General features: G+C 38.9%; 1 protein-coding gene across 2 annotated transcripts in view; it reads right to left on the bottom strand.

The window, feature by feature from the left end:
- Gtf3c3 (general transcription factor IIIC subunit 3) overlaps positions 1–26582 on the bottom strand; it is a 35358-nt gene extending 8776 nt beyond the window's left edge. Inside the window, exons 1-14 of one of the 2 annotated variants that reach the window (XM_034498331.2) lie at positions 26382–26582; positions 25368–25479; positions 22187–22374; positions 18168–18291; positions 16618–16809; positions 15412–15577; positions 12026–12173; positions 11512–11584; positions 7752–7855; positions 6695–6866; positions 4358–4560; positions 3602–3703; positions 2782–2917; positions 483–720 (exon numbers count right to left, since the gene is read on the bottom strand). In XM_034498331.2, the coding sequence (XP_034354222.1) occupies positions 483–720; positions 2782–2917; positions 3602–3703; positions 4358–4560; positions 6695–6866; positions 7752–7855; positions 11512–11584; positions 12026–12173; positions 15412–15577; positions 16618–16809; positions 18168–18291; positions 22187–22374; positions 25368–25479; positions 26382–26483 (2060 nt within the window). In that variant the 5' untranslated portion in view covers positions 26484–26582. The remainder of the gene's footprint in view (positions 1–482; positions 721–2781; positions 2918–3601; positions 3704–4357; positions 4561–6694; positions 6867–7751; positions 7856–11511; positions 11585–12025; positions 12174–15411; positions 15578–16617; positions 16810–18167; positions 18292–22186; positions 22375–25367; positions 25480–26381) is intronic. The other variant, XM_034498330.2, reaches the window with a different exon arrangement.
- Positions 26583–26884: the final 302 nt, after the last annotated feature.

Here is a 26884-nt window from a genome sequence, read left to right as displayed (position 1 = left end):
GTGATGACATCATTTAACCCCAAGTATAAAAGTATGATGTCCTTTTACAAATGAGATACTGAGAAACAAGAGGTTAAGTAATGAGCCTGATGTCATGTAACGAGGAAGTGTCAGGGTGGGGACCTGAACCTGGGAAATGCAGCTCTAGAGTCCATCCCTAAGAACCACCAGTGAGCCAATGAGCCACATGAGCGTTAAAAACAACACCGCTCATTAACTCTTGACGGTGAGAGCCTAAGTCAAGTCACAAGTGCTACCAAAGAATGTAATTAAAGTATGACTGGAGGGCTAGAGCACCATTTGCAGATCCAGTTCCCAGCACCCAGATGGTGGCTTACAACCACGTATAAGTCCAGTTCCAGAGGATCCGATGCCCTCCTCTGACCTCCACAGGCTCCTGTACAGTGTACACATACATACATTCAGGCACAGACACACACACATAAATATTTCTAAAATATGATTTCTGATGGGAAAGTCACCTGATATAGTCATATGCCTTTCTGAAATTTTTGTCCAGAATTGCAGCAGAAAGACCAAAGTATTCTAGTTCCTTGCGTTTTTGTCTGTCATCATAAAATGAGTAATATTCCAGGGAAGAATCTACCAGTAATTCAGCTTCTTGGAATCGGGACAAATCACTCAGGGTGTATATGGCCTTTAAGAGAAGGTTCCACCAGTCATCTTTTGGCAAGACACTTGTGAGTACAGCAAATATTGCTAAAATGAGACAAATGAAAACCAGTCAGACATTGTTCCAGAAATAGCAGTAGTGGAAAGAAAATACACATGGTGTAGATACACAGTGCAGATAGCCTTCATAGTCTTTGTCCTAAGTTCTTGTTTGTAACCTGACAAAGATAAGAATCTTGTTGCTTATGTAGACTCCCTCAATCCTAGTCTTTCCACCCTGACTTCAACAACCTGGCATTCCAGTTAACTCTCACTCTGACTTGTCACTACAAAGCCAAACAGATCCTACTGGCCTTTGCTGGTCTGAGCTCAGACACATGCTGCTCTAACAAGTGTCCTCTCATGGGTGATCTTATGGACTTCTGCATGCACACAGCCTTCTGATGTTTGGAAACTGACTTCATTTCCACACTTTATAGATTTGGGTTTCCTTAGTCTTTTTCTAATCTCATTTTTCCTTTCTTTGTCTTAAATTTTCACTTTTCTTTAACACCCTTCTCATTCCTCCATAAGAAGCCCCCTTTTAAGAACTACACTAATAATAGCAAGTCAGACACAGCAGTAAACACCTATAAATCTCAGTACTCATGGTGAAGTGGGAGTGTGCTAAGAGTTTAAGGCCAGTCTGAGCTACATGGCAAGGTCAAGACAAGTCAAAGCAATTTAGAGGAAAAGGGAGGGAAAAGGAACAAGCAGGAAAGAGGGAAGGCAGACAGGAAAAGAAAAAGAGAGGGGGAAGGAAGAGGAGGGGAGGAACAGTGGGGAAGAGGAGGGAAGAAGAGAGGGACAGACACTTTGGCTGGAGACTGGAGCTCAGTAGCAGAGTGCTTGCCTAACATGAGTAAGTCCCCTCAGTTCAGTCCTAACACGGGAAGAGAAAAATGGAGGGAAGGAGATAAAATGGAAGTTAAGGAGAGAAGGAAAAAAGGCAAAAAGATTTGGATTGTCTGAGCCACCAATTACTGTTCTGGTAATCTACTTTAAACAATTAGAACACGGATAAAGCTATAGTATAAACTGTACTTATTTATAATGCTTACTCTGCATTACTATTCATACAACAAAATATAAAGACATAATAAACTATATAATCCAATGGAATATTACACATTCTTCAAATATAGCTGCGAATATAGAGACATAAACTGTTATGTGAAACTATCAGAATACAGAGTTGTATGTGGGATAGAGACCTAGCTCCAGGTAGAACACAGTCCGCATGTGCAAGGCCCTAAGGTTGAAGCCAGCCCTACACAGTTGCATGTAACATAAAGAAGCTTAGCTCATGAATTCAATCTGATTCCATCTCCACTAAGATGAAATCAATAACTTTACCAACCTAAGAAAAACCAATAGACATAAAATGAGGAAGAAAAATGGTAGGTTTTATAAGATGAAAAATAATTTAGGGAAACATGGTGCAAGCTGCATGGCTGGAATAAACCCAGAATCCGTGAAGAGACAGCCAGGCTCTGGAGCCATCTACAGCAGATCACAGGCAGCTGAGCGTTCCTGACTCAGTCTTCCTTAGACCCCAGTGCCTATCCTAGCAGTTATAAATGCTTGTTGAATGAGCTAACAATGAAGTAATTTTGCCAGACTGACATCTCTAGTCTCATTTCCAAAGATCTTTCTAACAACCTCACTCAAACATCCCCAAGGCCTTTTTGGCCCAAACTAGATGTCTTTTAAAGTCCTATGACTTTAGACTGGGTCACAGCAATTTATTTTCAGAGAGTTTCTATGACTGTTACATTTGTCAAAAAAAAAGAATTTAACAGAACAAAATCTATGTAATTGAAATAACTGCACATATAATCTGTAATGTCATCAATGTCATCTAACCTTCACAAATTAATTTTCTTCTTAAAAGGTCAAAATTATTTTACTCTATATTTTACAGAAAAAGATCCAATGGCTATTTCCCTTTTAATTTTTTAAAAAATTTACAGTTAAGCCTTCTAGCATTAAATAAGTTGGTTACACCTGACAGATTTAGATTGCCATTTTCATTTAATTTAGATTATTACCAGGTATTACTACATTAATCCTTTTCAATCCAATTCATAAAGCAAATAAAGCAATTACCTTTTGCATCATAATTGGATGTTTCTTGCTCATTGTTGTCTGATATTTTATCTCTTGACACTTTAATAAGGTAGAGATGTCTTTCTCCAGATTTGGAACTGGATATCAAACAAACTTGGGCTCTATTCATTGCAACCTGAATAAAAGACGATAAGAAGCTTTGGTCCATAATTTTTACAGTAAAACTGATGACCCACTGAGTAGCACGAACCAGACTGAAAACTCAACAGATTTCTCTCTATTCTAAATGCCTAAAAGTACAATGAATTGATTTACTTTTCTTATGAAAGGAATGGCAGTCATTACAGACACATTATGGTGGGAGCGTCATCAGTGCACAGTAGCTATGACGTGCAGAGTGAATCCTCGCCACCGCCCTGCAAAACAGACTAGAAATTGATGACAGACCTTTTTTTGCTCAACATTTTTGTAAAATGAACTGTTTTAATATACACTACTAGAAGGCTAATAACTGGTAATACTATTCTCATATTTCAAAATAAGTAGACTTAAGGTCTTATTTCACCTTTTCTATAATCAAGCTTATATTACCATGTAGAATGTCCAATCTGAGGGCTGGGATATAATTCAATAGTAGAACACTTGCCTAATGTGTGTGAAGCACTGGAGTTGATCCTCAAGCGTTACAAAGAAGTTTCAGTCATACATCACTAATTTCTAAATCTTCTGTATTTATCTGCTTCATTTTAAAATGTTGGAGCTTAATACAGTGGAGCAATTACAATTACCAAGCTATAGTGTGTTTAAATCAGAATTTAAACATAAAACTAAGCAAGGCTACTAGAAAGTCCCCACCCACCTTTAAAAGCATGGCGAGCATGGTGAGCAAGGTGTCCAGATAGCCGTACATCTTGCCTTGTGAGAACAACAGAGTAGAGCGATGGAGCAGTAACTTCAGTTCCTGAGTAAGCAAGCACATGACACACAGTAATAAAACATCTTTGCTATAATGGTTTTATTTGTAGAAATAATTTTTTTAGAAACCAGACTCTATGAACATTTGCTTTAAAAAAAAATTAACACTTTATAATAATAATTAAAATCTAACACTTTAGAAGCTAAAATGTGTAACTAATAAAAAGTGATTAAAACTTAAGACTAAATGGCTTTTCAAAGCCATTCAATTTGGAGGCTAGGAAAATGATCTGCCAAGAAAGCGTAAAGACGCGAGTCTAGACGCCTAGGACCCAGATAAAAGGCAAGGAAAATGGGCTTATCCCAGGACACAAGAGTCACTGCAGCTCACTGGCCAGCCAAATAGATGAGCTTCAAGTTCAGTGAGAAACTGTCTCAATAAATACATGTTATGTGGCAAGAAATCTAGGAAAGATACCCCATATCTGCCTCTGACATACAAATATGCACACGCTCACACTACCTAGTACATACAACACACATATCAAGACAAACAAAATGCCACTAAATTTAACACACTAACTTTAACAGCTTTGGCTGTAGCTATATAAACTTGAGGCAAACACTGGAACACTGTAGCAGATGAGAAGAAAGTTCTAGAAGACTCTACCCAGAGCAGCACCCATGTGACGTAGCCTACCTGCTGTGCAGCATTCGCATCTTGGGCTAAGGTGTCTGGGTCATACATGGGTTCCAGAGCTTCCAGAGCTTTCTCAGGACGGCCTAACTGCTGCTGAAGGATGGAAAGTGAAATCCTTGCATCCAAATGGAGTGGAGCCAGATCAACCACTTTACTGTAGCTTTCAGCAGCACGTTCCATGTAGCCCAAGGCCTTTAAACATTCTAAGATGTTAAAAGATATTTAACTCTCAAGTTGTAAATTGGCCAAAATATTCCTTTTCTAATTTAGTAATTTATTTTATTTGACTTTATGACACAGTCTCACTGATTTGCAATCAAGCCTGGGTTACCAGTTTATATTGCTTCATCTGGCAGTATTTTTCCCATTTTAAAGAAATATTAGAGCAATATAAGGAAATTATAATAACAAAGGAATGAATATATATTGTCAGTACTTTAAAACAACTATCCTATTCTCTATTAATTGATCAATCCAATGATCAGTCTACTGATCTTTTCCCCTAATGGTGCTGGAGATCAAACTCAGAGCCTTATGCATTCGATGGGTGAGCTAGATTCTCAGCCCCACCCTTCAGGATTAACCTTCAAAAGACTATAAATCAGTGTCTGTATTCAATTAGTGTGTCTTTATTCACTTAGTACTATATTATAAGCATTCCGCATGTCTACACTGGCATTTTTTGAATGTTATATAATAATCATTTAACCATACTAACACAGGGCCTGTTTCCAAATGTACACTCTGGTCATGCCACAGGAAACAGCTTAATGTATCCAAAGTTTATGACTGGGGACCTAACATAATCCATAGACATGTTTATTATGGCACAGTGGTTATTCAAAGTATTAACTGTCTACAAATTTTAAAATTAGTATTGTATAAAAGCTCGGGTACTGGCTTCTTCTGATTTGGCAACAGCGAGCTAGCTCCCTCCCCCATGTGGCACCCTGAGCCGCATAGGTGCGACTGACTCGCCAGTTCTCACGTCTCACTACTATCACATATCCGCCTAACTCACATTGTTACTGGGCTCCCCAGTTTTGCATCTCCCCAGTATCAAGTCACTCCCATTATCCCACTCCACGCCTCAAAATGAGTCCTCAGAAGTAAAATTCCTCCATTCTTCCACCAACCACTGGTTTCTTCTTTGGCAGCCCCAACACTGATCCAGCTCTTTCTACCTGGCCCTTTTCACTGCAATGACCCCCTAAATACTTTGCCTTAGACTGTTTCCTCAACTGTCTCCTTGCATGTGTGGCTCAAACCGCACTGAAAAGCACATGAACTATTTTCTCCCAAAATATAATTACATATGCATTGATAAAAATACTTTAAAAATAATTTTGTCCTATCTGATAATACAGTTCTATACTGTACGGTATGAGACATGAAAGATGGGTATTTACGGGACATATACATTATTACCTAGTTGTTTGCAACAAGGTCAACATCATTTGGTAAATGTAATGTCCTCTAGAGAGCACTGTGGCTTTGATCTTTGATCTTTTTAATGTCAATTACATCAGGAGAAGATCCTGGCCTTCCTTAAGTGAAGGGGCTGAAGGACATTGACATGTAAGGGCAAGCACTCAGTAGTCTGGCAAGACAATTTAAATACTGATCTTACACCAAAAACAGAAACACTGGCACCAATATCCTACTATGTTATAATGGCTACCGGGTTGGGAACATAGGCTCTTTCCTAACTTTATGATTAAAACTGTTTCTCTTCGAAACGATTTGAGTGGATGGTCGTCAGCTGACATTCATCCTAAAGCCAGGTTCAGAACTAAGTGTTTTAGTTAGGATAGATGACAGAGGTGCTGGTTAGTCAACAAAATGATAGACTGGGTATTAGGACTATCTTGTACCTCACTGGTACAAATTGGCATAATTATGCTCTAATTGTATTTTGAGAGAAAAGTTTCATTTTAACAGGAAGGGTGATATGTAGGAGGAGCTAAGGTGGGAGGAGTACTGAGAGGAAGAGAAGGAGTAAGAGGAGGAGGAGAAGAAGGAGAGGAGAAGCTAGGTGATGAAAGAGAGAAAGAGGGGGGGAGACAGGGAGGCAGATGTCCACGTGTCTCCACCAGTCAAAGATTGTTGATATATCTAGGTTGGGTAGTGGGTTACACCTCTGATTGAGCAATACCAAACTTATAAAGCCTATGATTAACATCTTTAAAAAAATGTATAAATGCAAAAAGGAAAAGGGGGCATGGGATAGGGGTTTTCTAAGGGGGGGAATGGGGAAAGGGGATGGCATCTAAAGTGTAAATAAAATATCTAATAAAAAAAAAAAAAACTGTTTGTCTTCCACAACAAAAGTATTACCTGCATGCCGAAGCCAAACCACTGCAAGGTTGTATCTTTCAGAGCAAACGAGGGCACTGAGCAGGGGAAGGGCAGAATTATATTCACCAACATCCAGAAAAGCTTCAGCAACATCAAGATAGAGGTCACCCATGTCTTCAGGATTCTGTTCCACCAGTGTTGTCAAGAGAGGCTAAGTCCAAGTAAAAACCAGAGGATGAACATTCATTACAAAGAACCACATAATGTTTATCAACTATATGACATAAGCCAGGAAACAGCACGGACTAACAAGAGCAGCTTAGATCAGTTTTCTGCTCATTTCTGTATTTCCATTAAAAAGATTCATACTTGCATCGTGTGCATGCAAAACACACATGCACTCATTCCTTCATCCATCACGGTGTGGAATAAAAGGCCAGCAGTCACTCTGAGTACCTTCCCTAACAGCCAGCCTGTACCTCTGGCTCCAAATGTTGCCTGATGTTATGAAAAGCTATTCCCTCATTTCTTACCCACATGTCACATCCTCAGGTGACTACCCTACTAAAAGCTTAGAACTTTCTCCCATCCCTATATTTTGTATATTCCTTGTTTCTCTTCAGAACACTTTTCACCAACTGATAACTTACATATTTTATGAATGTATTTAATCTCCTAGAACCAAAGATCCATGAAGGGAAGAGGGATTTGTTTTACTTAATACCTCATGCTAGGGTCAACAAAGCAGATTTTCAAATGTGTTTTTTTTTTATTATTATTCAATGAAATACTTGTTCAAAAAAGTCAGAAAAAAGAGTAGCTGTAAGAGTTTTCAAAGACTGCCTAAAGGCAAATCACAACTTCTCATGTTTGGATGGTTCTCATTCTAAAGTAAATTCCAAGCCCAATCCCAAACCACTGTGTTTTTATGAGCCATTCCTATGAAAATAATTTGATGCTTACTGTGTCCTCCCCGTTATTAAGAAACATGAAAACCTAAGGTTGGGTTATAATGTCTAGTCCTGGGAAGGAGAGTGTGCACTTAATGGGAAGGGTTTAGCACTGTCCTACAGGCGCAGCTCTCAGTACTACTTACATTGAGTGGCTCAAGGATGTTGAGATGTACCAGGCAGACCATGAGCTTCACTGTGATGTCTATTGGCACACTGTCCGGTATAGAGCAGGTGACGGTCTCCGCCGCTGGGGAAACATCAGACACGGCATTCCTATGTGTGAGCTCAGGATGTAAAGCAAGCTAAGGCAACTCCAGCCTGCCCTCAGGATCCCATTTCCAACTGCTCAGGGATGATCCTCGTCAGTGCCCACTTTGGTCAAAGTCTATCAGCAGCTTCTTACTCCTTCAGCCCGTCTACTCTTTGTTCTTATTCTGGCTCTTTTCCTAAGATCAACTTATACACAACTTTCATGTCTTTTACCAAATTACACAGGATTTAAATGATAAAACTGACCAGATATACAAAAGCTCTGTTTAAATTCTTGTATTCCAAAGCTTCATTTTAGAATTTACTAAAAGATGCTTCTAAAAGGGGTTAAATAATTTTCTGCTTTCTAAAACTTCATTACAGCAACATGACTTTTAAAATTCTGGGAAATTAAAGGAATTCTAACCTATATTTAACTCTTACTTTGCACATTAAATTACAAATCAGTTTGTTTCCATTTCATAAAACTATATAAGGATATTAGTGATGTGCCTTTGGCAGTAGAATCAAATTTAAGTTACTTAAAATAATATTTAAAATATTGTATAATGACAATATATAATATTATGTTTTGCAGAATTTGTCATTGGCAATCTAAGTTTACTAAGCCATAGGAATATGGCTTGATTAGGAGACTGACTATTAACAGTGAACTCCATGATAGTAATTGGTAACACAAATTTAACTTTGATATTTATTCTACACAATTTTCTGACCATGAAATTTTGCTCCAGTCAAGACCTCAGCTCCCTGAAGGGACATACCACTAAGTCTACCTGACTCAAGGCAATGCCTACAGCATATTCCTTCTGTAGGTGGTATCTACAGTCACTCACCTACAAAGGACTAATATGGTCATTGTAATGAGCTCTGTGACTTCTAAAATGGGATTCTACTTAGATCCGAGTTCTACATTCCAACACTAGCATTTTGGTCTATTGTCAACAGAGCCTGAATGTTTATATTCATGTCCTTAGAGAGAGGCCTAAGGGAGCTGTGTCCTCACAGCAAGATGGCACCACATCAAACCTCTCATGCTTAATCTTAAAACTTGCAAGCCTCTGTAATTTCCTATTTCTTAATTATTTTGATATAGCATCACAAATAACTATTTAATAAAAACACTTAATAAGGATACACTCAGTATAAATGTATAAATTAACAATCTCGGTTTCTACATCAAATTGCAAAGTAAAAGCCAACTTTCTTTTGACTATAAGATGTCTGTCTCACGCTGATGTGGATGTCAGGAAGTGCATGCTGACAGGAGCCTGATAATAGCTGTCTCCTTAGAGGTCTGCCAGAGCCTGACATATACAGAGGCAGATGCTCACAGCTAACCATTGAACTGATCATGGGGTTCCCAATGAAGGAGTTAGAGAGAAGACTGAAGGAGCTGAAAGGGTTTGTGACCCCATGGGGAGAGCAACAATACCAACAAACCAGGGCTCCCAGGGTCTAAACCACCAGCCTGGGAGCACACAGGGAGGGATCCATGACTCCAGCTGTTTATGTAGGGGAGGATGGCCTTGTCAGACATAGGTGGGAGAGGAGGTCCTTGGTCCTGTGAAGGCTGGATGCCCCAGTGTGGGGGAATTTGAGGGTGGGGAGGTGGGAGTGGGTGGGTGGGTGAGGGCACATCCTCATAGAAGCAGGAGGAAGGGGGATGGGATAGAGGGTACCTGGGTTGGGGTGGGGGGAAATGAAAAAATGGGATAACATCTGAAATGTAAATAAAATATCCAATAAAAAAAAAAGATGTCTGTCTCAAATCATGAAATTCTAGACCCTTGCAAATCATAGCTCTGCAGAGCCACAATCTCAAAAGTAGAATAGGCAGAAATTGTATCAGGTATATCTAAACCATAGCAGGGACTCAGGAAACCATGGGAACTTGAAACTGTAGGTGTCATCTAAACCACAGAATGCACCAGCTTCAGAGTGGATCCCTTCAGTCAAACAACTACAGCCTGAGCAAAACATTTAAACAGGCCAACAACTTGTCAGTAGTAAGGAATGTATTTTATTCATGTGTGTGAGAGAGAACATGTAGTCAGTCCCTGCAGTATATGCAGTACATTATTAGATAACATCTAATTTAACATTACTTATCTTTAAAAGGGCTTGTCTTGCCAGATATGGAGTATGTGAATATAATCCTAGCACTTCAGAGGTAGAGGCAGAAGCAGGAGGATTTCTAATTCTAGTCCAGTATGGGCTACCAGAGAGATTACCTTTAAAAACAAAACAAAAAAACCTTGGTGTGGTATCATATGCCTCTAATTTCAGCACTTGGGAGGTAGAGGTAAGAAGGGCCATCTCAAGGTCAAACTCGCTGCCTTGAATGTTTGAGGCCAGTCTGGGTAGACTGTAAATACAAGAGACTGTATTTAAAAGGAAAACCATAAACATGCTCAACAAAAGGCCTGAGGATGTAACTCTGTTGGCAAAGCGCTGCCCTAGCATGCACAGAGAGCTGGGTGTGATCGCCAGCACCAAATAAAACTACAAGTAGTGACAAAAGCCTGTAAAGCCGGGGACAAGAGGATCAGAAGTTAAAGGTCATCTCTAGACACCATGGCCACAAAAATGACAAATTTTGTTACAACTCAGAGGAAGTCACACATGTTAACACTTTCACTGAATAGGTTAATGGGTATGGTGCAAAGATCATACAAGAGCTGAAAGAGACCCAGCCAAGGCACAGAATTCCTCAGCAGAACAACCATACCAGTTTCTACCTTTGAAAACTACTAAGTTTAAAGTAGAGTTTTCAGTAGTAGATCACTTAAAGCCCTTTTAGGAATGCCTAAGGTTCCGATCTATTCAGTAACTTACTCTCTTCTAAGAATAAGGAGCTGAGCTAGGCAGTGGTGGCACACACCTTTGATCCCAGCACTTGGGAGGCAGAGGCAGGCAGATTTCTGAGTTCAAGGCCAGCCTGATCTACAGAGTGAGTTCCAGAACAGCCAGGGCTACACAGAGAAACCCTGTCATGAAAAAACAAAAAAAAACAAAACAAAACAAAACAAAAAAATCAAACAAAACAAAACCCCAAAAAAACAAAAAACAAAAACAAAAAACAAACAAAAAACAAAAAAAACCAAACACATCAAAACAACAACAAAAAAAGAATACGGAGCTGAGTATGGGATGCATACCTATAATTCCAGCATTTGAAGGCTAAGGCAGGAGGATTGCCATGAGTTTGAGGCCAGCCTGGGTTACATGGTAAGTTCCAGGTTAGACTACAGAGTGAGATCCTATCCCCCCCAAAAACAAATAAACAAATAAAACAAACATAAAGTAAGTGAAACGTAACAGGGACCAAAGAGAATCGGCCAGTTCAGATGGCCATATCAAAACAAAAAACTCAAACCATTTTTTAAAGATTGCTTATAAACCAAGAGCTAGTAATCTATCTCAGTGTACAGTGCTTGTCCTTTGGGCACAAGGCTCTGAATTTCAGCCTTAACAACACAAAAACAAAAGAAGAAATATTACTTAAAAGACAATATAAGAAGACTAGAATCATGCTGCAGACAATGCTCTGGAAACCTCACCAACTCAAGACCCCACAGCATCTAACAAAAGAGGGCTATGTACATGTTCCTGCACGAAGTTAACTACAACCTTTATTCTCTTCTGAGGTGCCTTCTTCCAAAGTTTCCTTTTCTAGGATAATTCCAGAAAAATCTGTAATTACCTAAAAAAAAAAAAAAAAAAAAAAAAAAAGGAAAAAATAGAGAAATAAAAGTTATATAAAAAACCTTTTTGTGAATATTTATTTCAAATAGTTTTTACAACATAAAATAGTATTAAAAACTATAGTCCTTTTGAAATAAGGAATTCTAACTGTGAAACTTTAACATTATTATATGTTGACTAAAAACTAGTGATTTATCCATCTGACCACAAACCAACCTACTTTCTCCAACAGGAACAGCTCTAGTGAGTCTTGCTATCTTTGCGTTCTACAGTAGCAAAATCATTTATATTTCACATAGAATCTAGCAATCTATTACTTCCTCATAGAGTTTAAATATAATTTAGTTTGTAATTTAAATGATAAGATGCTAATTTCTAAGCATTTCTGGAAGACAAGAACAGGTTTATACCTAAGACAATCGCACACCAACATTCCTACCTCCAAAGCTTTGTCATACTGCTTGTTGGAAATATATAATTCAGCTGCTATGTTAACATCTTCCATGGAGACTAAGCCTTGGTGTTTTGAGAAAGCTTCTTCAATTATGTTTATAGCTGAAGTACTGTCATTGGCTTCATAGTAACTCCTTAAAAAGGGGAGTGGAAAGTGAATGCATGGTTAATGCTGATTACAAAACTCTGTCTTGTTTAGGCCCTCTGACAATTCTAAGTTCTCTGAATTTTAAAATACGTAACATACTATACTTATAATTTTCAAATTTGTTTGTGATAGGCTGGCACCAGGTGCTATCAAAAGAGGAAGGGTTGATGCCAGTGGAGGAAAGAAGGTTCCTAGAGTAAATATGGCAACAGTAACACTGTCACTTCACCTGAGTCCACTCAAAGTTTAGTAATACTAATCCTTAAATTCAGAAATATACCACAACAACTAGGAATAAGACTTAACTTGTTTTGTTAAAAGGGTATTTGAGGAAAAGAAGTTAGCCCAAAGAACACAACTGCATTCTTTTAGCAGGCTGTGTAGTGTTTAGTCAACACCAGAAAGTAAATTAGATGTGTGTACATCCTCCATCAAATAACTCTAACGCGTGACTCTACCACTCCTCCAGTAAACAGAAGTGAAAGGGCTTCATGATGACCTGATCCATCTCCCTGCTTACTTCATCATCTCTAGGACTAGTCCTCAGTGTTGCTAAAAAAACAAACAAAAAACAAAAACAAAAAACAAAAACAAAACAAAAAACAAAACAAACTAAGAACTATGAATGGTCACTGGTATGGATGCTGAGTTCTCATTCTTTGTCTTTGCAGCAGGAAAGACGTACACTGGTGCAGACTGGTGCAGACTGGTAAACTGACTGGGTGGTGCCTGGCATGGGACAGGCCAGTCTTCCACATTTACCAAAGTTTAAAAAGGCTTGGAAACCAGATTATTCCTCAGTATTCACAATAACCTTTATGAACAAGGAAACCACTCAAGCAAATGTTATGAATGGCTTAGGGCCAGAGCCTCCCTGCACACATATGCCTTCTGTGTTCAACTGGGCACATGTGCAGTAAGGCAAGTATCCCTAGGGACATTTTAGGGAGAGTCCCCAATTACCATCTTAGCCTTATGTGTAATTGAATGTGCATATGATTAAAAACAAATATATCATGGGAAGGGATTATGCATTATGCACAGTAAGAAAGTGAACACATGACCTAATCTACCAGTCAAAATAGAGAGCTGCCCATACTATGGCCTTTAGCAACCAAGCTGCTTCCCTTGACTCCCATAAGGAATAACAGGGGCACATGAATTCTTTCTTACCTGTGTGGCCTGCAGTTTCTTTCTGATCTGTATTATTATAATTTATTGTTATTACTTTGTCACTTTTGAATAAAGTTTCCTTGCTACTGTGAAGACCCTTATTTTCAAAGCTAGAAGCATCTGGCCTGGCCCACCATTGCTAACATTACCATTTGGCCAAAGAAAATCTCCAGGTAGCTAATCCTCATCACCAAGTCTCACCTTTTGCGCTGTGGGGCCAGTCTGCAATGCTTCATATAGAGGACTCCCCTGCCTCACTGAAGTGCTTTCTTCAGGAAGTCTAGAATATCATTTGCATCTCCTGGCTGTCTCCTCTCTTTTGCCTGGTGCTTAAATGCTGGAGTGCCTTGGGAGTCAGCCCTTACTGGGAGCTTCTTTCAACCATCCCTCTTCCTTTCCTCCCCCTACTTGAGCACATACACAAGCCTATGCACACACATGTGCACACACACAGTTCTCACATCAGTACATCCATCTTTAGATGAACTTTAAAGTCACACTGAGATATGATTACTTTTTACGACCTATATCTTCCCTGATCAAGCTATGATTTTTTTTTCCCGCCTATCATTTCAGTAATTTCCTAACTAGTCTTCCTTCTCTGCCCTTTTCACTCTTCAATTTTTGCTCAAAAGAGCAACCAAAATGAGGCACTTAAATTTTAAGTTAAATCATGTCATTTTTCCACTCAAAGCCTCTAGTGGCTTCCAAACTATTCAAAGTAAAAGCCAAAGTCCTTACCATAACCCACAAAGGTCAGCGCTATGCTCCTCTGGAAGCTCTCTGCTGGGTTTACCTTACTGCATCCGCTTCCATCCTGTTCCCTAAACATACTTGACTCCTCTTTCCTGAGTACCAGCTCCCTTCAGCCAGGACCACCAGGAGACAGGGAACCCAGGCCTTCACTAACCTTGTTTTTAAAATAACACATGCCATACTTTGTACGTCTATCACTGTTCCATGTTTAATTTGTCTCCATCACTTATCAATGTGATCTCTAAAATATCTGACTGTTACTTGTTTGCTACCTATCCCCTTCATAGGACTATAATCTCCATGAGTGCAGAACACTTTGAACAGTTCCTTGTATAATGCTTATGTGTCGGATACCTTCAATGAATACTTCTGGAGGGCAAGGGACCAAAGCAGGGCCTCATCAGTCAGCCGGCCACTGCCACTCCTCACCTAATAGACAATATGTATGAAAAACATATGATCTTCAGGGCATGTCATGATTCCTCACTGTAGTAGCTGCAAATGAACTGCAGATAATCGGGAAGGCCCTCAGTGCTCATCATCCATCAACTGAGAGTTGCTTCCCTCACTTGTAAAAAATGTATCTACTGCTCCTGATGTATGACTGTCCTGAGAGGGTAAGGGGCAGTTCACAGCTAAAAAGCATCAGAATACAAGCCATTAGATTAATGGACTAATCCTAATATGCTAAAATCAAGACAGTTAACCCAAGATAAAATGCTGCATCGTGCTCTTCAAACAGAAAGAACAGCAGAAAGCATCTGAGCCAAACGCTTCCTGCTTTGTTCTGCCGCACAACATATCAGAGAAGAAAATGCTGTAGAGTATTCTAAAGAAAACCCGTGACAGTAGCATGTCACTTAACACACTGTTCTAGTGCTGATTCAAGATAATTATAAAGTATTCCAGATTACAAACATTTCATTGACACATATGCAATAAAAAAATCATTTTAAAAACATCACAAATATATACAACTTCCCCTAAGTTACAGAAGCCTGGCATTGTAATGTCCTTGAGGAGCACAGCTCACTTCTCAACTTCTGAGATTGGAAGTACAAGTTTATGGACAGAACTTTCTAAACAATCATGCAGTTGATACACAGGAAACCAAAAAACACTAAAACAAAAACAACAACAATAACAAAACCCCACTATAATTGGGCAAATATAAAACATAGAAGACAAAAATTTTCTTTGGCCCTTAATGCAAAGTACATTCTATTTCAAATAGCCTAGATTTGCAAAATGCCTAGTAAGAGCCTATATTTACATATGTTTCACCTCCAACTTACTTTGCCATATCTCTAGCCAACTGCATAAAACGTTCTCCATCAGATGGAGACAAAAGATTTAAAATACGCCTATAGCCATCCATGGCCATTTTATGATCACCCATTTGTTCGTAAAGGCTTGATCTCTCCCAGAGGTAACGGACATTCGTAGGTTCATATTTAAGAGCTAGAAAGAAGAGATAAAAAAAATTACATATTTATCAAAAGTGGTGTGACTTACCTCAAAAGTGTAATAAACATACTTTCCCAGTAAAAAACAACAACAAAAAAAGTTATTCTGGAATAAATCTATCTTCACAAGAAAGATATGTTTACTTTGTACACTAATTGTTATTAGTCACTCAAGTCACAAAGTTAACAGCCTGAAAACAACCCTGACTCAGTAGGAATCTAAAGCACTGTTCAGCCGCCTAGCTTTGTGCTGCATTTAACACAATATAAAGTAAGTCACAAACACGAGAACAAAGACCTCCACATATATGCCATAACAGAGTGTAAGAAACACGTACATTTGGACTAGCAGAATAACTCAACAAACACAAGAAACAGCCTATTATGTACCTAATAATTCTGCAACACTCCTCTATAGCTCAGGGGAAATCACAAAAGATGAGATGGAAAGACTACAGAGCTAGAGGGCCTGGAAGCCTGCTGTGAAACAGTATACCCTGGACATGGCATAGAAGATGCAACCTTTAACAATATGGTTGCCTAAACAAGACCAGCATAATGACAATACTAGTTGATAAGCTAAAATGGATAAGGAAAATTCTGCATAGTTCCATCCTGAGATCTATGTGATCAATGGATACTGAGAAAGGGAAAATCAGCCTCCTCCAGGGAAGAGGGAGGTACTGTCCTATCCCAAGTGGTTACCCCTGGACACATGTACATATAAGTCAAGCTAAATAAAGTTTAGCAGGTTCCATGCACACAGAAATGCATGATAATAAGCAGGTGAGCATGAACTTCGAGGGTGGCATGAGAGGACTACGGAACTGGAAAGGGAGAGAAGACAGGAGTGATAAGAGATACAATTCTCAAAAAAAATTAACTAAACAGAGAAACAAATACACTTGGAGTAACAACATAATCCAAAAGAATCAATGCATTAATGACCCACTGTGTAACACCTAGTAAAACAAGAAAAATATTTCTTCCTATTTACACATGCAAAAAAAAAAAAAAAAAAAAAAAAGTCATTACCTTTTGTATAGCAAAAAATAGCCTGCTTAATGTTATCCTGTTCCAGAGACATTTCTGCCAGCCTAACCCATTCTTCTGTGTCACTGGGATTTAAATGTGCTGCAATCAACTCAAACTGCAACGATTTTTCCATGTCACCTTGATCCTCGTATATCATGGCAAGTGTAGAGAATGGCTCATAAGCCAAAGGAGCTATAATAATAAAAATAACGTAAAATAAATTTCACTGGATGAAAGAATAGGCTTAAGCTGGGATTAATACTACAGTTCAAACTATAGATATTTTTTCTAATAACTAAAGTCTAAATCATTCCAACAGAATTATAAAAACAATTCAACATAACTCTGAATAATACAAAACACTATTATATTTTCTTTATTTTCAAACATTCTTAGCCTTTATTTATTTATTTATTTATTTATTTATTTATTTATTTATTTTTGAGATGAACTCTTACTACATAGCTCAGGCTGATCGCAAACTTATTTGTAGACCAGGTTGGTCACAAACCTGACATCTCCCCTAGCCTCCCTAAGTCATTTTTAAAGCATTATTTTCTTTTAACAAAATACAATTTCATAAAAACCCTGCTTTCTACCACATCTTCTGTATGAAAGTCTCATTAGTTAAGACCAAGTATGGCTTAAAAACTTGGTGATTTCACCACGGGAAACATCAGTCCCATCAGTGGGTTGAATCTTCACGTTTCAAGCTTCTGCATACAGAGGATGGATACACACAGAGTACCCAAACAGTGCCTCAGTCAAGGATGTCAAATGTAATGGTTAACTATATTTCTAAAAAAAAAAAAAAAAAAAAGACTCAAAACTTGCTGGAAACTTTTCAAAAAATATTTCCCAAATAAACAGAAGCTGAAATCAATAATATTGGAAAGAAGAACCAAGCAACATATCATAAAGCAATGCTTGGTTAATTCTATTTCTGATGGGTTGGGGAAATGACAGACTTAGATGTATGTTTAGCAAAAGACAGATTAAAATAATTTAGCACTGCCTAATCTAGAAAATGAAACAAAAAGCAATAAAAATATCAAAAAATCTGAAATTTATCAGAATGTTCTTCAATGTGATTTTAAAATAATATAGTCACCAATAAAAAAAGAAGAAGAAGAACAGGGCTCAAAGCATAACTGACTTGGTGTAGAGAACTTGCCCAGAGTATAGAAAGGTGTGGATTCAATCCATAGCACAAAAGAGACAAATGGAAAAATGGATAAACTGGCTGACTTAAAGAGATTAGTGCTATTCAATGTCTAAAACTCCTAAAATGAGAGGTGAAAGGAGAGGGAAGGGCTAAAAAGAGTTTAAAAAACTAGTACTGATTTTCACTGAACCACACCCTGTAGTTGAATCAACCCTGTGGTTTTTCATTTTCTCTATTCATGTGAAAAGTGGCAGGTTACTAATACCACAGTCACCTCTATCTTCTGAATGTACTTTATAAATAGCCCAATCAAATGTGTTCCCATTTTTTAAAAGGTTAACCAGTTAAGTGTTATTATCACCAATAAAGTCCCCTCAGAAAACACCTTGTCTTATGATTTCCATGCACATCAATATGGCCTCTTCGTGTTCTCCTCGAGCAAAGCGAATATTGGCTTCACCCATGAGACCTCTGAGGGCTCTGGGGAGTTTACTCCGAGGCCTCTTCTCCTGTCCAGAAGGAAAACAACATGGAGACTAAGAATAAAGTTCAGATTTCAACTCCAAACACTCATATACAACACAACGAAGACTTCTCTCTAAAACTTCTTAATCTTCTAAACTCAGAACTAGGTACTCAGTAGTTACAATTCTGATGCCTTAATAGTTAAGTCTAATTACACAAAGCAAGCTAAAATTCAAATACAGGAAACAAAATTATTTTATGACACTCTCCAAAGAGGAACACCAAAGAAAGTAAAAACAAGCTGGACGTAGAGGTACACACCTTTAATCCCAGCACCTAGGAGGCAGAGGCAAGTAGGTGGATCTCAGTGAGTTCAAGGAGAGCTTGGTTTACAGAGTGAGCCCAGGACAGCAAGAGCTGTTACACAGAAAATACCAGTCTCAGGGAAGAAAAAAAAAAAAAAAAAAAAAAAAAAAAACCAAAAAACCAAAACCTTCCTCCAGTTGAAAGTTCAAAGTACAATTAAATACACATTTTCATATGGTCAGGAATTAGTAAACAGGTAACCAGCACAATAGTATCATGCAACAAGATGAATTATATTATATTACATGCCAGGTCACTTACTAGAAAGTCCTTCTTTGATATTCATCAGGATAAACTTGGTTAAAAACAACAACAAAACCCTCTAAGTTACACAATGGGTCTTTTAGTAGCAAAGCTACAGACACTCTGACACATGAACAATTAAATCTTATATAGAATTTTCCAAAATGAAGCATAAGAAATGAATGACAACTCACAACAGCCTCAAAGAAAAAAAAATTTCTAGAAATACACCTAACTAAGGTAGTAAAAGATCTCTACAATGAAGCTTTAAGTCTCTGAAGAAACTAAGGAAGACACTGAAGATAGAAAGACCTCCAACTTATGGATTGGCAGAATGTTGTAAAAATATGACCATTCTACCAAAGGCACTTTACAGATTTAATGCAATCACAATCAAAATACCCAAAACAGTCTTCACAGAAACAGGAAAAAGAAAAACATCATAAAACTCATGTGAAAGCACAAAACACCCCAGACAGCCAAAGCAATCTTGAGCAAAAAGATCAATTCTGGAGGGCTTACCATTCAAGATATATTACAGAGTTATAATAATAAAGACAGCTAGACACTGACACAAAACAGACATGTGGACCGACCAAGAAAACAGAAGACCCAAACATGAGCATAGAGAACTACAGCTGCTGATACTTAACAAAGATGCCAAAAACATCCTCTGGAGAAAAGACATCTTTAACAAAAGATGCTGAGAAAACTGAGTGTCCACATGTAGAAGAAAAAAAGTAAACCTAAATCAAAAATTAACTCCAAACGGATTAAAGACCTCAATGTGAAACCAAACACTGAAGATACTAGAAGAAAACACAGGCAGTGCCTACATGACATAGGTGTTGGAAAGGACTTCCTGAACAGGACTCCATTTTCCAATGAATTAAGGCCAACAATTCAAAAAATGGGACCTCAAAAAACTAAAAAGCTTTTGTACAGGAAACAATAAATGAAAAGGAATCAAACAGAGCAAAAGAAACTCTTTGACGATGATACAATCTGACAAAGGATTAATATTCAGAATATATAAAAAGTCAAAAAACAGTCAAGAAAATAAATGACTCAATTTTAAAAATGGGTTTAAAATTTGAAAAGAGAGTTTTCAAAATAAATGAGTGGCTAAGAAGTATCAAGAAGTGTTCATCATCCTTACCATTAGAGAAATGCAAATGAAAACAACTTTGAGATTTTATCTTACCTAGTCAAAATGGCAAAGATGAACAAAACACCAGATAACAAATATTGGCAAGGAATGGAGAGATGCGGAGGCAAGACCTTCCACTGTTGGTGGGGCTGCAGACTGGTCTAGTCACTCTGGAAATCAGTGTGGGGAATCCTCAAAAAGCCAGAAACAAATCTAACATATAACTCGTCTACACCACTCCTTGGCATATGCCCAAAGAGCACGCTACTCCACAGATAGTCCTCAGCCATGGTAACTGTTGCTCTATTCACAGTAGGTAGAAAACAATATAAATATCCTTGAATGGATGAATTAATAATGAAAAGGTGGCATATATGTACTATGGAATACTATTCAACTGTAAAGAAAAATGAAGTCATGACATATGCAGGCAAATGAATAAAACTAGAAAATATTATATTGAGTGAGGTAACCCAGACCCCCAAAAAACAAACATTACATGTTCCTTCTTATTTATGGATCCTAGCTCCAAATCTTCAGATGTGAGCACATAACCTGGTGTAACTACAGGAACAGGAAAGTTCACCTGGAGGAGAGGAAGGGTAACATCTAGAGACGGGAATAACAGGACAAGATGCTATGAAAGGGGAAACAGAAAAAGGAAGACTTCCCTGGGGAAGAGGGATAAGTTGTGCAAAAGATATTTGAGGAAACCATTAGAGTCATAGTGGTTTCTTTTCTTAAAACATACAAATGAGTGTGTGTGTGTGTGTGTGTGTGTGTGTGTGTGTGTTTAATGAAGTTATATCATTAGCGGGTGATAATGTTTCCCCCAAGAATGATAGTCTATCTAACAAAAACTCCAATGTCAGGCATAGGAAGCTTCCTTTCAAGTTGTTGGTCAGGGGAATAAAAAAAGACCTCCCCAACACACAAAACAATATAGGCTATTGCCATGACCCCTGGCTATCTACTAGAAATTAAAGGTAAGACTCTCTTGCTTAAAGACAAAACACACTTTAGACAGGGGATGGAGAAATAGAGATAGCAGCGACCCAGAAGACTCCTCCCTTATTATGAGAGGACTCTATATTATGAGAGAACTGGCTCTCATAATATCCAAAGGTTATATCCAAAGCAGTCAAAAGTCATACACAGCTGTAAAGTCTAGAAACCATAACCATGACTAAAACAGCAAGACACTCTTAAAAATGGAATAATGGCACCTATATATACTGGGTATAACCAACAGCCACTCTACTGGACTTATCCCTTTCACCAGGAGGGAACGCATGCCTGCTACTATAAACTTGGGCAACTACTCATACTGGTGAGACCATGGAACCTAGAGAGGCACTTACTTTCCTAAAGCAGTGTAACATCTGTGCTCTAAATACTCATCCTCACATCCACAGCTAAGCGAGGCTCTCACCCCTTACCAAACATGCTGCTTGCAGCAGAGGGAACAATTACAGAAAGTCAAAACACAGAGATCAGCTGACAGTCAACAATACAACTCCTATATCTAAGGCTCAGGGAACACTGCAGAAAGGGGGTGGAGACTGAGAACCAGGACATCTGCTGAGAGACAGTGTCTTCTATATACGAAAGTGAAAATGCATCCATGACATCTCAACAGTATAGTTGCCTAAGTAATACCTAAAGACTGACAGAACCAACTGACATGCCAATGTGGGTGGGGACTCTTACAGGGCCCAGCCCTAGAAGAAGAGCTACAGGCAGTCAACGTTGCTGAGAGAGAATCGGATATTAGTAACCCTGATAAGTTACCAATCCCAAGCAATCAGTGCTAAAAACATATACATATGAACAACATTATATGAACTCAGCACATTGTATTTATATACTTATTCTCCCCTCCCCACCCAACATGTACGGATGCACATGCGTAATAATAATAAATGGAGCAATTTTAAAGTGGAGCAAAGAGATGATGCAGGAGGCGTTGGAAGGAGAAGACAGAGTAGAAAATGAAGTAATTACAGTACTCATGTATGAAATAAAACTTCAACTTAAAACGAAAAATGAATGACGGTAGTTGCCTCCTAGTTTTTGTTCTTACTGTTGAGCTATTTCCCAAGTATAACTGAAAGCTTCCTTTTCAATGACTATATCAGTTTCTTACATTTTTATAAGTAGTAAAATAATTAACTGCTTACTTTCATCATTTTCTTGGTTTCACGGTTGAGAACCATCTCCAACACAAATACATCGCCTGCGGTGGGTTGCTCTGGTGTTTCCTCCTCCTCCTCCTCCTCTTCTTCCTCCTCTTCATCATCTTCAGTCTCTCCAAGCATGGAAGCAAAGACTTTGTGAACTGACTTACTCACCCCATCTGATGTTTCTCCTAAGGAAAGGTACATTGAGGTTTGGGGAGGGAAAAAATAAATCAGTAAAACAACTTTAAAAAAAAAAAAAAAAAAGCTAGTTAATGGAGTACAAATTCCTTACTGCAGCCCAACCAAAAAAAAGAAAAGAAAAGAAAGAAAGAAAAGAAAAGAAAACTGTTGCAAGACATGTCTTTTATTTTGCAAGAATGGCTGATTTGCCCTCTGCACCTCATCCAGATATACAAGCAAAATAAAGAGAAAAATCAAAAGCAGATACAGTAACAGGTAAAAGCAGAAAAGGAAAACTTTTTCTTTTTTTAGTTAGTGGTATGGTGATCTCTAACTGAAACCTAAGAGATGTGAAGCTAAAGACAGGAGGATCCTGGGAGCTTGTTGACCAACTGATACAGCCAACTGGTGACCTCCAGGTTCAGTGAATAAGATTGAGTAAGAATGGCCTCCATAGGTTCAAATATTTGTCATCAAGAAGTGGCACTATTTGAGAAGGATTAAGAAGTATGGCTTCGTTGGAGGAAGTATCACTGGGGTTGGGCTTTGAGGTTTCAAAAGCCCACCCAGGCTCAAGCGTGTGCTTACACTCCCTCCCCAACCCCACCCCTCTAGGGTCAGGATGTAGCTCTCAGCTACTTCTCCAGCACCACGCCTGCATGTCACCATGCTCCCAGCCATGAAGATAATAGACTAAGCTCTAAAACTGTAAAAAAAAATTTTAAAGCCCTCAATTAAATGTTTTCCTTTATACAAGTTTCTGTGGTCATGGTGTCTTTTCACAACAATAGAATAGTAACTAAGACAGTGAGAAACCCTGTCTCAAAAAACAAGCTAGAGTGTGGTAAAGGAAAATACTCAATGTCCATTTCTGGTCTACACACACACACACACACACACACACACACACACAAGAAAGGAAACAAAATTATCATTAATCATAGAAGACATTATCATATTATATATAATCCAAAAGATTCAACATATAAATTGTCAGAATACACAGTTATTTGGCAAAGTAATTAGATACAGGCTTTTAAAAAATTATGTAAGTTGTAAGAAATTAAACCAAGGGCCCTGGACACACTGTAGCAGATAAGTACTCTATGCTGTCATATCCTCAGCTCCCCTTTTCTTTTTGAGACAGAGTCTTACTAAGTTCAGGCTGGCCTTGAACTCATTCTCTAGCCCAGAGGGTCTTGAACCTGGGATCCATCTGTCACAGTAGCTGGGATCACAGGACAGTTTTATGTATAGCAATAATGAACTGCAAATGATATTAAAGGGCCCAGGCTGTGGTAAGTAGAAAACGACCTTAAGAATAGGTATTTAGAAACATCAAGGATGCTGGGCGGTGGTGGCACACACCTTTAGTCCCAGCACTTGGGAGGCAGAGGCAGGCGGATTTCTGAGTTTGAGACCAGCCTGGTCTACAGAGTAAGTTCCAGGACAGCCAGGGCTACACAGAGAAACCCTGTCTCGAAAAAACAAACAAACAAACAAACAAACAAAAAGAAACATCAAGGATGACAAAGACATGATTCTAGAGATCTCATCTTTCCAATTTGTAGATTCTGCCAGATGTTGTTCAAAACTGACTTTTCTTCTACTCTGAGTGCATGCTTAGACTACCAAGAAGCTCCAAAGAGTTCCAGGACAATCCTTCCCAAGGAACAGAGAACATCTCACCTCTAAAGGACTGATGGGATAATTTCACCTGAGGCCAGTCAGTCCTCATGCACCAGAAATGAACTCAACCTACCCTATCACCACCCCATTTTTTCCCATGAAAGGCCTAATGGGCTTAAACAGTAAGGCTGGCAGTCACCCAGTGTTACTGCTGTAATACCTGAACCCCAGAGAGTTGATTGATTCCCTGGGAGATAAACAAGGACCCGAAGGTTGTCAGAACCTCTTTATCCCCTTTCCTACCCCACTTCCTTGAAAGATACTAAGCTCAATCCTGTCTCCTTGCCTCTTCTTCCAATATGATCCACAAACTCAGGAACAAGTAGAGTTCAGTTTAGCTCTCCAGCCAGGCTCCCAAACATGAAGCTATATTCTAATTGACATCAGCATCTCAAGTAATTTGACATGGGCAAACGGTCTCCATGGTAAAGATGAGCATTCTGATTAGACAAATACATAATCACTGGAAACTGATAAATATGTATACTCACTGAGATACTCATTTAGGCTATAATGGGTTTAATTAGTTGGGATGTACAAGTATAATATCTGGAAATGAAAAGCTGTGTTCTTTCTGTTGCTATGACAAAACAGTAGCGAAAACTTAATTTAAGAAACAAAAGGCATATTTGGGTTAAAGGTTACAGTTCATCAGTCAGGAAAGCCAAGGCAAAAGCTCAAGGCAGGAAGCTGGAGGTAGAAACTGGGGCAGAGAGACTATGGAAGAACATTGCTCACTGGCTTGGTTTCCAGAGCTCACTAAGACTGTTTTCTTAGACAACTAAGGATCACCTGGCAACACCCACAGTAGGCTGGACAGCTGGGCCCTCCCCCAGCAATCAAGACATGCCTATTGCCCTACAGTTCCCTTTTCCTAGGTGACTATAGTGTGTGTTAACTTGACTAAAATCATCTATCTGCTAGAGTGAGGCAGTACACCAAGAGACCTATGACGTGTGTGAAGTCCCATCCACCCAGCTAAGTTAGGTACCGCTCAGAAGAAGTATCCCATTGAAAAGGCCAATTTAGAAAATGAAAATAGAGACCCTAAACAAACGGAGGCATTCATGTTAAACATCACAATACTGGCGCTATACGAAAACAACCATTATGCTGTACAATGATTTTTAAAAAATAAATAATATGCTACTATGTAACAAACACCAATAAACCAGGTGATAAAAATAGAACATCATTACAATAAAATACAAACAGTAAAACATAAAAACAATAAAAAATAAAAAGCACTAGTGTTTTTAATCAAATCATTTTACTTAAGTGCTCTTAACATTTAAAGCCCGAAGCAACACACCTTCATTGGCGTCTTTGTCCTGGGATTTGACAGAATCAATTCCTGACGATGATGGAACTTCGGAATCATCTAGGTTTTCTTTGGGTGATGATTTTCCTTTTTCCTGAACACTCTGTGATTGGAAATTAGTTAATCAGTTCCAGAAACTAATTCAGATTTAATTTTCTCAGCCATGGATAGGGCATTGCCTTATCTTTATAAAAGTTGGTCCTCCCCTCATGATATGTGGAATTTAAATTTGAATAGTTTCAAAGTGTTCCCAAGTACTTAAGTCTTTAAGTTTATGTACGTTATTTGCAAATACGTATAGAATAATTTTAAATACTTCAATGTCATTAATCTAAGACTTTCAATAAACCACAGAATGCATAGAAGTCCATGAATCAAGTAAGAAACCACTAGCTAACATCAAAAGGGTTAACAGATCTTTATGCTGTTCCCTTGGCCTTCAAACTAGTAAGTAACGATTTAAAGCTCAGATGTTTACTAAAATTTGAAAAACAAAGTAAAAATATATTCTCATTATCAGGCAATTAGGTTTACTTTTACGTCTAAGAAAAAAAATTACACGGAGACTCCTCAAAAATAGGCGCACCAGGGGTATGTAGCTTAGCAACAGGGTGCTTTGTCTAGCAAGCTGGAGGCCCTGAGGTTTGATCCCCAAAACCACTATACAGACAACAAAAACAAAAGGCCTGGTTCCTACAGAGTGGTGCCCCACCACTGTCACAAACTAGTTGCAAGTTAGGTTTAGAACTAGTCAGACACTCTGGCTGGCTCCATTGGGCTAGCATCGACTTAACACATATTTGGGGGTCGGGGGAGGTTAGCGCCCACCAAGGCAAGCTTTCGGGTGTGGAGATGTCTTTAGAGGTGCTGAGTACCGGGGTGGGAGTGAAAATCGGGATTTCTGGGAGAGGTAGAAGCTGCTGGGGTCCCCGGCCCACCCTGGGCAACCTACGCTGCTGTTTCGGGGAAAACAAGACCGAGGAGCACCGGGGCCCAGAGGCTCACTTTCTTCTCCCGGGTTTTTCTCTCTTCTCTCCGCCTTTCGAACTCTTCAAAGGAGATTTTCCCTTCCAGGTAGTCAATAAGTTCCGGGCTGAACCCCGACATGTCTGCGGGGCCGACACAGCGCCGCGGGCCAGGAGAGCTGCAGCAGCACTCTCAGGCTCTGCAGGGAGCCTCGGAGAAACCGGACCGACGTCCGCCCTAGAAACCTCCCCGGCCTGCGCTGCAGGCCGCGCACTCGGGTTCCGCGGCACTCTAGGCCCGGTGCCTCTTCCCGCAGGCAAGGGAGTATCTTAGACGCCTCCTTTGAGCTACCCGCTAGAGGAGACTTTTGATCAGAGGATGCAGCACAGTGGCAGATAATCTGCCTGGGTTTCTATCTCTAATGCCAATCATCTTTTATGTCCCGAGTATTCAAACTTTTAAAGGGACTCTTCATTTAGGGCGTCTACTGTATATATACATACATCTCTCAAAATAATCCTTAGGGACCTATGAGAGAAGAA

Source organism: Arvicanthis niloticus, chromosome 3 (genome assembly GCF_011762505.2).
Source record: "Arvicanthis niloticus isolate mArvNil1 chromosome 3, mArvNil1.pat.X, whole genome shotgun sequence".
NCBI classification, from domain to species: Eukaryota; Metazoa; Chordata; class Mammalia; order Rodentia; family Muridae; genus Arvicanthis; species Arvicanthis niloticus.
This window is presented reverse-complemented; position numbering and strand designations above follow the sequence as displayed.